General features: G+C 37.4%; 1 protein-coding gene across 1 annotated transcript; it reads left to right on the forward strand.

Annotated features, from left to right (window-relative positions):
* Positions 1 to 3081: 3081 nt before the first annotated feature.
* Positions 3082 to 12412, forward strand: LOC125061258 (uncharacterized oxidoreductase YrbE-like). Its single transcript, XM_047666591.1, has 7 exons — positions 3082 to 3091; positions 4233 to 4324; positions 7330 to 7578; positions 8132 to 8439; positions 10010 to 10249; positions 11034 to 11189; positions 12144 to 12412. The coding sequence occupies exons 2-7, from the start codon at positions 4242 to 4244 to the stop codon at positions 12281 to 12283; spliced, it is 1176 nt and encodes a 391-aa protein (XP_047522547.1). The 5' UTR covers positions 3082 to 3091; positions 4233 to 4241; the 3' UTR covers positions 12284 to 12412.
* Positions 12413 to 13188: the final 776 nt, after the last annotated feature.

Consider the following 13188-nt stretch of genomic DNA (forward strand, 5'->3'; position numbering starts at 1 on the left):
TGCAACCGCGGGGAGCGCCGTGCCCCCCGGGTCCGGAGGCTCGTTCATAAAAATCCGAAAAGCTTACCCCAACTCGAAGAAAGTAGAAGAAAATATAAATAATCTAATACAAACTACAAATATATACAAGTTTGAACTATTCTGATCACCTAATTGATTAAAAATATTATTTTACAACAAATTCAAACAAAAACTGCGCCCGCCAAATTCGAAGGTTTCCCGCGTTTTTATCCCACTTGGCACTTGCAGATTCATGATTCAAGTTGATGTTTCCCATAGACATAGAAAAGAGTTCTCAATTCACATTCATGTCGTTGATGTTATATAGCTACATTGCACTTCATCTTTGAAAAAAAAGAAAAATACAACTTAGCATGTTTTGATTTTATATAATTATGCTGCAGTTTATATAAAATATCAATTGAAATTATAAGAGATTCGATCAAAAATAATAGGTCGGACATAATTGAAAGCCACAAACTTATATAGGAAACTACATGAATCATAGGACAGTAATATATTATCATAAATATGGATACTGAGACACAGACACCTATTGCTATTATTCAGAAAGCTTCTCTGTAGATGAATGAGATGATGATAAAATATTATGAAGCAATTTAACAGCTAAAACTAGAAAAATGCGAGGGTCCGGAATAAGATATAACAAAGTCATTAGGTTAAATTAATTTGGCTAACAGCTATCTTGTTTCTCCGTTGAAATACCTTCGCTCTTCAAGCTAGAGAAAAAATCAGTATCATGCTCAAAAACATCAGCCGATGGAACAAAAGGTACCTACTTACAATTGACCACATTCACTCGATCGAAATACTGATTGAAAATCGTGAGAAATATCAGAAACCACTGTAGGTAGGTACATATGTTATAAAATACAATACATATATATATTTTTTTTTACGGTTTTACTGTTGCTGAAGGCATTAGACCGAACAACTCCTCTGAAGTCTGAACACTCTCCAGGGTAATGCGGTAGAAGATGCAGAATATCTGCACAAACCACATCACATCATGGCGAGGATCTAAGGGTAGAAAATAACGAGGTACACTTGATGGGAACTCGAGATTAAAGTAATAGGAACCAATGATTTGTTAACAAATGCGAAGAATAGAGGGGAATGGAATCGAGGGCCGTCACGATGAGATATGTATATTTTATATAGGCTGACATTACATGACAAAAATAATTAACTTGTACTTACAATATAAAACTTGAATTTGGACTTTATTCGTAAGAAATAATTCCTTAATAATAATTATATAGAACCATTGACATATTTGTTTATCGTGACACGAGAACAAATAATTTTAAGAAAGAAATTAAAAGGTATTTTCATTTTAAATTAACATAAAGCCAATGGGTTTTAAAATACCTGTTGTATATGTTTACAGATAATAATACTAAAGAGATTGGTATTTATTGACTTTATTTAAACTATGTCTTTGACAACTTAATTAAACTGATAAAAAGGGAACCGTAAATAATGTAAAGAATAGGTTTGATAGTGTGTTATTCTATCGCTAGATGGCGCTATCACAAAGTCACTAAAATATGATAATTTTTCTAACCATACTGGAAATATAAATTTTATAGCATAAAAATATCTAGTCCATGATCTTTTTATATTTATTAATTATCGCCTTTTTTATTACAAAATTGATTAGAGTCGACTTCTTGGATATAAACGTATAATTAAACATTAAAAACAATAGAAAATTCATGTGGTACAATTTTAGGCCGGGATATTGTCTTCTAAAGAAATAATTCTTTAGGAATTTAAGATAAAAGAGTTTTTACGGGCTCTCATATGAGCCGAAATTAAACATGAATACTTGCTTTTACCTCTGACGTGGAACATTCCGCTCCAATACATTCCCTTTGAACCTTAGAAAAAGTACGCGAGGGTAATCATTTTAGTTATGGACAAAATTGGAATTACAATTTTGAGACTTAAGCTGTGGGAAGGTGGTAACTTCCGGAAAGAAATCATGTACCAAATTAAAACTTGTCAAATTCGATTGAGTAGATCAGACAGCAGAGAAAACAACAACACTACTCGTGTTAAGGGCCTGATCGACGGACGAGTAAGACCGCGGTTTTATGGCTCGTCGGTAAAGCTCGCCGATGTATCATTGCAAAACCACAGTTTTAAATACCGCCGAGCCTGGCTCGCGGCTCGTCGTCGTGCTATATTTTTTACTCGGCTCGCCATGCAAAACCGCGTGTCGGAAAGAGAACAAGACATGTTTGCGACTGTTTTGCTTGCTAATCGATCAGCACCAACGAGCCGCGAGCCAGGTTCGTCGCTATTTAAAACCACGGTCTTACTCGCCCGTCGATCATAGGCTTTAGACTAGTGGCTACAGCGTGCGACTCCCATCCATGAGGTTGAACCTAGCCCAGGTTCGATCCCCGGCTGTGCACCAATGGACTTTCTTTCTATGTGCGCATTTAACATTCGTTAGAACGGTGAAGGAAAACATCGTGAGGACACCGGCTTGCCTTAGACCCAAAAAGTCAACGGCGTGTGTCAGGACAGGAGACTGATCACCTACTGAGACCTAAAGAGGTTGACGCACATTTTGTAAAACAAAAACTTTGCGATAAACAGTGGCGGAGAGTTAATTGCCTGTTCTTCTCGTCCGTTCTCGCCCTTGATTTGAGAACTGGCATTAAATGTAAAATTAGAAGCATTTAGTATGTTATTTCTTCATTGAAGATCATAAGTGTACATTGTGTTACCTAAATAAATAAATGAGTTTGAATTTGAATTAAATCTCGGTATTACGACATTAATAATTAGTTAAAAATGGAAGTGTAAACAAACATATACAAACAGATAAACAAACATATTGGTGCAATTACGACGTTAACATAGAGGTTTGGTTATCATAATTATTATCAGATATATAAAGTCGCGGATGTAATGTTTACTTTAGTCACGTTATTACTAAAGATCAATCATATTATCTCTGGTAAAATCGAATTTAATATTTCACAGGCCGAATCGGCTACGCGGACTTTTACGTGGGACTGGCCAGCTAAAAGTTATAGGGCAAAGCCTGACTTCCGTACGTCATAAATGTTTTGTTATGAGACAGGAGTGAATTGAATAAAGTGATAAACGCCGTTCATGGACACCTGCAACTGGCTAGTGTTGCCGTTCTTTCAAGGAATCGTTCGCTCGTTTCATGAAGACCCTTAAGTCATATCTGGCAGCTGGTTCCAAAAAGAGATTTTTAGGGGTATCGAAGATGCCGTAATTGTTATAGAACAGGGGGCAAACGGGCAGGAGGCTCCGGAGGCACCTGATGTTAACCGCCGCCCATAGACACTCTCAATGCCAAAGGGCTCGCCATTGCGTTGCCCGCCTTTTAGGAATTGGTACACTCTTTTCTTGAAGGCTCCTAAGTCGTATCGGTTTGAAAATACCTCGACTGGCAGCTAATTCCAAAAAGACGTGGTGCTCGGTAGAAAGTACGTTGTGGAACGCAAGGCGACGAGATGGTGAGGATGGAATCGTATTGGATTTTGATTAACGGGAGTCAATGTTTGCTCTGCCTTTCTGCACCCATAGAGCACACGTAGACAATCTGCAATGTAACTATGATACTCCTGACCGATATGTGGCGACCTGAATATTGGGAAACCAAGTCCAGGGTCGCGTTATGTCCTTATAAAATGGGTTTCCATGGGCTGCGATAACGGCGCGTTTTAGGCCTCCCATAGGCTACATTTTTCCCCTATTCTATAAAAAAAACACGGTTTTAAGTGTAAGATACAAATCAAGGTTTGCCCTTAGTGCTAAGAAATATATTTGACATCGGGTGTCATTCCTAAGACCCATAATCCTGGGTGATTTTTCATCTATACGTACATATAATCTGTGATATAATTGTCCGGCAGCAGTGTTGGCCTAGTGGCTTCAGCGAGCGACTCTCATCACTGAGATCGTAGGTGCGATCCCCGGCTGTGCACGAATGGACTTTCTTTCTATGTGCGCATTTAACATTCGAACGGTGAAGGAAAACATCGTAAGGAAACCGTGTGTCAGGCACTGGAGGCTGATCACCTACTTGTCTAATTGATATTTAAAAATTATCATGAAACAGATTCAGACATATGAGGCCCAAAGAGGTTGTAGCGCTACTGGTTTATTTTATTTTATAATGATCCGTACTTTGTCATACTCGTGATTTGGATGTGTTTCAGAGTATAAACATGGCGACCAAGAAGTTTGCTGGGGAATCTCCTTATAAAGTGGCTAAGAAGACCCATCCTGGATCTGACTGGATTTTAACGGAGTAACTTTCTTGCCTTTCTTCTTTGAGCAGTTCTTTTGCGATTTAAAAGAGAGCGAAGAATTTATTGCCAGTTTTTCTCTTCCGTTCTACGCCCTTTAGAACTGGCAGTAAATGTAAAATTAGAACCATTTGTATATTTCTTTTTTGACGTTCATAAGTGTATATTGTGTTACCTAAAGTAATTAATGATTTTGGCTTTTGAGTGTTAGTCTAGTGGTTTCATCGTCCGACTTCTACGCTGTAGGTTCCCATAGGTCGTAGGTCCGATCCCCGGCTGTTTAACACTCGCTTTACAGTTAAAGAAAACATCGTGAGGAAACCGACTTGCCTAAGAAAAAGTCAACGGCGTGTGAGCACAGGAAGCTGACCTACTTGACTATTAGAAATGTTTTTTTTTTTTTTTTTTTTTTTTTTTATATAATAGGGGGGCAAACGAGCTTGCGGGACGACCAAAAAGGGTAGTCCACGCAGCCCATAGACACCCATTTTAGTGGGTGCGTTGCCGGCCTTTGAGGGAGGAGTAGGCTCGTTTTTTAAAAATTTGGAGGTCGTATCTCTGAGGGAAGACCCCCCCCGGGAGCCGATTCCACAGTTCGCTAGTTCGCAAAAGAAAATGCCTAGTGAAGCGGACCGTGGAAGACCTCCAACCATCAAGATGATGCTGGTGAAATTTAGAGGTCGTTCGGCTCGTACGGTGTTGAAAAGAGGCAGGAGGGATCAACCCAAACAATTCTTCAGAACACTCTCCGTAATAAATTTTGTAAAAAACGCAAAGAGACGCAATGTCTCTGCGTAGCGATAGAGAATCAAGCCGATCAGTAAGACATTGGAGATTGACAATTCGACAAGCCCTTCGCTGAATTTGGTCAAAAGGAAGAAGCTGGTATTTGGGAGCACCGGCCCAGAGATGCGAGCAGTATTCCATATGAGGTCGTACTTGAGCTTTGTAGAGCTGCATACGTTGCACCTCAGTGAAATACTGCTTAGCCCTACCCAAAACACCCAGCTTTTTGGAAGCCAGTTTGGCTTTTTCTTCCAGATGACTGCGAAATTGGACTTCTTTCGAAATGCCAACCCCAAGGATACTGAGGCTGTGTGACGAACTAAGGAGAGCGCCTTCAAATTGGGGAGATACGACAAAAGGATCTTTCTTGGCAGAAAACGAACAAACCTGAGTCTTTGTAGGATTAAACTTAACAAGGTTGTTACTACCCCACACAGAAACCTTCTCCAGAATCGACTCAATTTCGAGAACAAGTATGTTGCGACTCTCATCGACTTCAGATCGAGACATGTTCGGATGGCCGGAATATAATGTGTCGATGGTGCTGTCGTCTGCATAGCAATGGATGTTGTCGATATTCAACAGGTCATTGATATGCAGAACGAACAGGGTCGGCGAAAGGACACAACCTTGCGGAACGCCTGCATTGATGGGTCTAGGATTGGAACACGCTCCGTCAACTAGGACTTTAATGCTACGTCCTACAAGAAAATTTGCCAGCCATCGGCATAAGCCATCGGGCAAACCGTATGACGGTAGTTTCGAAAGAAGCGCCCTATGCCAAACCCTATCAAAGGCCTTAGCTATATCCAAGCTAGCGGCCAATGCCTCTCCCTTACTTTCCACAACTTCGGCCCATCTATGAGTTAGATAGGCAAGAAGATCACCAGCCGAGCGGCCACGGCGAAAGCCATACTGACGATCACTAATTAGCTGGTGCTCCTCCAGATATCGCAAGAGCTGCCTATTGATGATAGACTCCATTACCTTTGAAAATAAAGAAGTGATTGCGATAGGTCTGTAGCTGGATGGTTCAGAGCGGTCACCTTTTTTGGGAATGGGATGAACATGCGCAGTCTTCCATGAGCTTGGAACTACGCCCGAGGAGTACGAGAGTCGAAAGAGCCGTGTAAGCACCGGAGTCAGCTCAGAAGCACAGGTCTTAAGAACGATCGAGGGAAGGCCGTCAGGACCACTTGACTTGTGGGTATCAAGGGAGATTAAGGCCCTCCGCACACCAATCTGTTCGAATCGAACTTCAGGCATAGAAAACCCGCAATGCGGAATAGTGGGCGGTAAGGTCCCTGAGTCATTGAGCGTGGAGTTAGAAGCAAAGAGAGAGCAAAGGAGCTCTGCTTTCTCTTTCGCCGAGTGAGCCATCGAGTCATCCTCCTTTCGCAAGGATGGTAAAGAGGGCTGACAAAAGTTTCCCTGAGTTGCCTTCGCCAATGACCAAAAGGCTCGAGTTCCAGAGGGCAATTTCGCGAGCTTTTCACCAATTCTGCCAATATGTTCCGATTTTGCTTTAAAAATTTCTCGTTTAAGGGTTCGGGTAGCTGCGTTAAATATGTTAAATATGTCAGATACAGAAATTTGAGATCAAGACCTAAAAAGGTTGTAGCTTTCCAATTATTAAATGGTTCTATTTCTAAACGTTCTGTGGTTGGGGTAGTGGTGGATTTGTTTGAACTTATTTCCGAAAAAAATATATAATAAATAATACAATAATTGTATTCCAAATTAATTACTTATGCACACTTGTGAACTTGGAATTAATCCTTTTAATTATAATTACGTATACGTACGAAAATATCGTGAGGAAATAAATATGATTGTAACGTCTAATAAGAATAATATAATGAGAAAAATATAAAATTCTCGTGTCACAATGTTCGTTCCCATACTCCTGGGATACGGATCGGACGATTCTTATGAAAATTTTTATGCATATTCTGTAAGTATGAGAATCGGCTACTATCTATATTCTAAACCCCTAAGTGATAAAGGGTGTTCACCCCAAATTTTTGCTTTTTATTTTTTTTTGATACACCATACAAAAATACATACAACCCCTAATTTTCACCCCTCTACGACTAACCCCTATTTTATTATTATTGTAGATAGTTATTGTTATTGAACTAAAACAATGTTTCTTAGAAATATTATACATGGCAAAACAACGTTTTTAGGGTCAGCTAGTGATATTATATTGAATTTTCAGTTTCGTGAACAAGGTAAATCTTGTGTCAGACAAACCAGGAGTGAAGCCTCCGGTGGTGGCAGCGATTTTTGGTATCGGACGGGCAGGATCCATTCACCTGTGTAGCATTATCCGTAATCCACGTGTTATACTAAAATATATTGTCGATGATCGAAAGGAACGATTCGATAAGCTTAGAAGTTTCTGGAACCTGTGCGATGTGACTTTCCTAACATCAAAGGACAGCGATCGTGTGTTCAAGGACAAAGCGTAAGTTTAATTATCTAAACTAGATTTAAATGCTTTTGATTGATTGATTTTGGACATAGATTAAAAAAGTTTTAACCGTAAAATCACGCGCGTTGGGAAGGTTTTTTTGTGTTATATAATATGTGACATAAATGACTGTTTGTTATTGGTAAAAACATAAAGTATTATAAGGACTTCCAAAATTTCAAGCGTTTCCTTGCTGTTAAAATTACGTAAATTTATATAAATCAAATTTAAACATTACAATCAAATATACAGTATTTACAATTTTCTTAACCTACATAGTAATAATAAAAATTACTAAAACTAATAAAATCAATTTAAGAATTTTGGGCACTGTGGTAGTTAGTGTACCTTTAACGCTGGCAGCATTTCCTCGCTGTATTGCGATACTTATTCGTTGAGCAAGGAAAGCACCAGCTCTGGGGTCACCGGTATCTACCAGGCGCCAACTTAAATCTTTAATAAGTGCTTGTGCACTAACATTAGTTTTAAGCATGACTTATTCTTAAGTAATTTTTTTTTGATTCGAGATTTTAATTATTAATTACAGTGTTACCACCGTTTTCATAGCATCTCCTACCTTCACCCATCACGGGATTGTTGTGAACTCAATAGCAAACAATAAAGATGTGTTCTGTGAGAAGCCAATTGCAGAAAGCATTGCCGAAACTAAAAAGTGCTACGATACAGCGAACGCCAAAGGCCGCGTCTTATTTGCGGCTTTTAACCGTCGCTTTGATCCATCATACAGAAACCTGAAGATGAAGGTCAGGGAGGGGCTAGTCGGTCATGTTCAGGTTTTGAAAGTGACTGCCAGGGACTCGCCTTTACCGACTATTGACTATCTGAGAACTTCAGGTAATTATTTAATGCACAGCTCGTATAAAATAAGTGGGTTGAATAGTTCGCAGGCTGTCTCATAGATGGCGCTGCTAGTATTAAAGTAATGTGATTTTTAGATAGCCATATCCTTCAATAGACACGTGTATAAATTTGATAATTGTTATTAGTTTGTCAGATATGGTATTTTGAATAGAACAAGTTTGTTTTACGAATTAAACCAGGCTAATTCTAACTAATAACACAATGGAGTTTTTTAAATAGTTATATATCTTTTCCGAAATGATGCTTGATGGAAGATGAAGATGCCCGTGTAATTCACGCCTGGCTAGTAACTACCCATTTGAACTTATTATTTAAATTTCATTTTATTCTGATAGTAAATGGCTGACTTCAATATCTCAAAAAGTACGTCAAGGATACATAATTAATCAAATTTTATAGGTTTTATGGCGAGTAGTTTGTGTTACGACGTTCTTGTGGAAACTGAAAAATAAAAGCACTAAACAATCTAGGATATTATTTTAATTTTATTTTTATTAATTCTCAAACAATGAATGAACTTATGAACATGTTATAGAAATATACGTGTAAATATGACATGAGAACTTAAGAAGGCGATAACCAGATCCATGCAACTTCCTCACAATCGAGTAGCCCGCAGCACACAACTCACGAGGGGACTCTTTGTATTGAAGAAGTCGCATGGGTCCACCAAACATCCGCGAATATACACTGTAAATACCTAATTATGTAGGAATAAAGATAATAATATTGTTTAATCATTCTTCAAATCAGTTCCTCTCTCTCTTTTTTTTAATGGCTCTGGCACGATTTGTGCATTAGCCAGCGTCAAGTATAGGATTTTTTTTTTATAATTCGTGCTTGTCTTTAGAAATTCGACCGTGTCCTCCATGTATGGTTTAGGCACTTGCCCGGTACCGCACAACCCTCCCAAAGGCCGAGAACAAATCAGTTCTTTAGAGATTAGTATAAACATGTGTTTAGTGTTAACGTAAACAAAATATTTATTAGCGACGGTTGATATGATAGATTACAGAAGGTCATAGGCCATAGACATTGGCAAGGGCATTATTGATGTAAATATTGATATATCTTCCAATTTACCGTAACTTTCTTTATCATGCTCTTAATGAGGTTTAAGTTTTTATTTAGTTTTAGTTTTAGTCATTATTATTATTTTTTTAGTTATTGTCTTGTTGTTGCTTGTGTAATTTTCAAGTCAAAAGACAAAATCATTTATTCATTTATTATTAAATCAAGGGCGTAGAACGGAAGAGAAGAACTAGCAATAAACTCTCCGCCACTCTTTTTAATCGCCAATTTTTTTTGTTGTACACAACGTTTGTAAGGAGCTGCAACCATTACACCATGTTCCACATGACATCTTAAGTAATAAATAATAATAAAATAAACTAAAAACAAAGATTTGTCCTCTATCAGCAGGAGGCATGGTGAAATAGGAGCACGCACATGTTCTAATATAATGTGTATGTGTGTACAATTTAAGAAATATATATAATAAATTTGCTTTCGTACATTTTCAATAATATATCTGGTATTCGAGGTGGAGTATTCCATGATTGTCTGGTCCATGACTTCGATATGGCCTGCTGGGTGTTAGGCGAGCTGCCAGTCAGGGTCCAAGCTACGGCCACCGCTCTCATTCCTGAAATCAAAGCTATTGATGACTTTGACAACATCGCTTTCCTCCTGACATTCCCATCAGGGGCCATCGCCATAGGTGATAACAGCCGATACAGTGCCTACGGATATGACCAACGCTTGGAAGTTTTTGGAAACAAAGGTAAATAGTAAGACTTAGATGTAGTATCTTACAGCTGACTTACATATTATAAAACAAAACACTCAGATAATATACAAAGTCAAAACTGATTACATAGATAAACAATTTATATGAAATGGGAAACATAAGTGGACAAAAAGAAAACTGAAATTTTAACGTTAAACAAATGACATTTAATACTTAATATTTCAAAGAAAAAACTAAATTATTACTGCTACACAAAGTCAAAGTTCTCCCACTTCTTGAAAAGTAATAAAATGTCTATGCTTTTGTTTCACATTTATGATGTGATGTGATAATTTTTAAGTTTCGGCTTTTTCACTCCTTTTTTGGAGTGCTTCATTATTTTTTATCACTACTTTCTTTAATTTGACTTGCCTGGAAGTTGAGCTTTTTAGCATTATCGCTTAACATACTAAAATTAATTGTTCATTTCTTATTTTATTATTTATTCAAGTCGCCATTACCTTGTTTACAAATACTGTATAAGGACAAAAATAGCATAAACGGCCCAGTCTAGTAAATAGTTCTTTTACTTTTTAAATTCTTTTGCCAGTATAGAGCAAATAATAGATAACAAAATAAATTTATACTAATATTATAAAAACAAAGGTTTTATATTTTTGTGTCTGTAATAAACTCGAAAACTTAATCGATTTCGAAAATTCCTTCACCAATAGAATGCGTTATCGTAAATAGCGGTTGCTAATAAATGTTTATTTTTCGTCAGTTAGTTATACTTATAGTTAGTTATACCAGTTATACTTGAATGGAATTATTTCAGGGATGATAAAGGTGGAAAATGAAAAGCCCTCAGCATCCACAGACTATGTGATAGAACAAGATGGCTGCAAGACTCACCCAATATACCATTCATTTCCGTCTCGATACAAGGAGGCATATGAACGGGAGGTCGAACACTTTTTGGATGTTGTACAATGTAAGAGTATATACATATATATAATGTTGTATAGCATAAGATCCCGATATACAACGACCTTCACCGAGATGCTTATTTAATGAAACGTATTTTATATTTAATTTAATATGTCAATAAATATAATCCATATGGGTTGCCTAGCAAATTTCAGTCCAGAGTATGTTTAATTAATATTTAAAAAAAAAATATTTTTTTATTAATTACTAAATTCTTTATTAGACTATGTAGGCTAATTAGTAGGTTAATCAGTAGCTATATTCATCAGTCAATAGTCCATCATGATAATTAAAAATTGATAACAAATTTAAAAAGTTTGATCCCTGTGGCAGTGTTCTGTTATACTCGGACCATTTCCTCGCTGTATTGCGATACTTATTCGTTGAGCAAGGAAAGCACCAGCTCTGGGGTCACCAGTACTATCCACCAGGCGCCAACTTAAATCTTTAATTAATGCCTGTGCATTTGAACTGTAGTCTTGAAATAGTATACCGTGCGAGATCCCGGAGGTCGTAGGTTCGAACCCCTGCTGAGTGGCAATGTATTTAAAAAAAATATACCCAATATGCACACAAAATTTCATGAGTATCGGTTCAGCGGTTTCGGAGGAGTATAACCACAAACACCGCGACACAAGAATTTTATATATTAGATAAAATTTTGATATATGGGGCCGTTCAAGTATTACGTAAGCACTATAGCGGGGAGGGGGGTTCTTTGATTTTCTTATTTGGTTATTACGTCAACAGTAATTACATATTTACTTTTTTACACATATTACCCACACATTGTCTATGCTTGAAAACGAAATGCATTTTCGAGAATTCCAACAAAAAATTAATAGGTTTATGTACTTTTATTTTTGAGATCTTTGCTTACTTTTGCGGCAGGGGGGGGGGGATAAATTGCAGTTAATATGCTTACGTAATACTTGAAAGGACTGCTATACTATTACAGACGGAGTACCCCAAGATGTAACCAGTTGGCAGACATTGGCAATATCGAAGATCGCAACTGCCGCTGAAGAAAGTGCTCGAACCAATAAAACAATCGAGATTGACTGGAGCAAGGACGATATTCCTGATATATATTCTTAACTGTATATAATACACTTATAAAAAGCCTATGGCAATGTTTGCAATTTGGCTGATTCATATGATTTTTTTGTGTAGAATCTGAGAAAACGTAATTTTTTTATACTCCTGAGTAAAAAGGGTCAAATTTTTTTGGCAGTTTTTTTTTGTACTTCAAAATGCAACACATTTTTGACTTACAGAAGTCACACTTAGCTAAGTATTGTTTATGAATCATACCCCGAATGTTACCCAATTAAAACAATGCTTTACTTTTTCCGCGGGTAGCAATATATTCCCCGACAATTATAGTGTTTGCAAACCATTCCATTGTAAAAATTGTATAATCTCGGTCAATTTATCAGTGAATAGGCTATCTGTAAGCTGCACTCAGTGCATACTGCACTGTTGGGTAATTGAACATGTGCAACGCTAATGAAATTTTCCCTTCACGCGAGATTCTGATGTCCTGCCAATATCAGAGAAATTACGTTCGTGTAAAGTGAAATTTGGTAGCGCTATCACAATTTATACTTTAAAAACGTTCACAGGTTTCACAAACGTTTAATGTAAGCATTTCTTCTAAATTATAACACCTACTTAAAATATATTACAGAGCACAATATAGCAGCCAAAGAAATAGAAAAACTTCCACTTAAAACAGAAGTCACTCGTTAGGGTATTCCACAATATCATTCATCATACCGATAGTAATAAGCGCAACATATTATAAATACATTCAACAATTAAATGCCCTTATAGACAAACCATTCTGCCATTCACACCTCAACCATAACCAATAAAGTGCTACAGTATTCCTATAGCGAACCTCTTTTTTTATGTAAAAGGAGGCATACGGGCAGGAGGCTCATCTGATGTTAAGTGATACCGTTGCCCATGCATTCACATTGCCAGATAGCTTGCAAATG

This window comes from Pieris napi, chromosome 23 (genome assembly GCF_905475465.1).
Source record: "Pieris napi chromosome 23, ilPieNapi1.2, whole genome shotgun sequence".
NCBI classification, from domain to species: Eukaryota; Metazoa; Arthropoda; class Insecta; order Lepidoptera; family Pieridae; genus Pieris; species Pieris napi.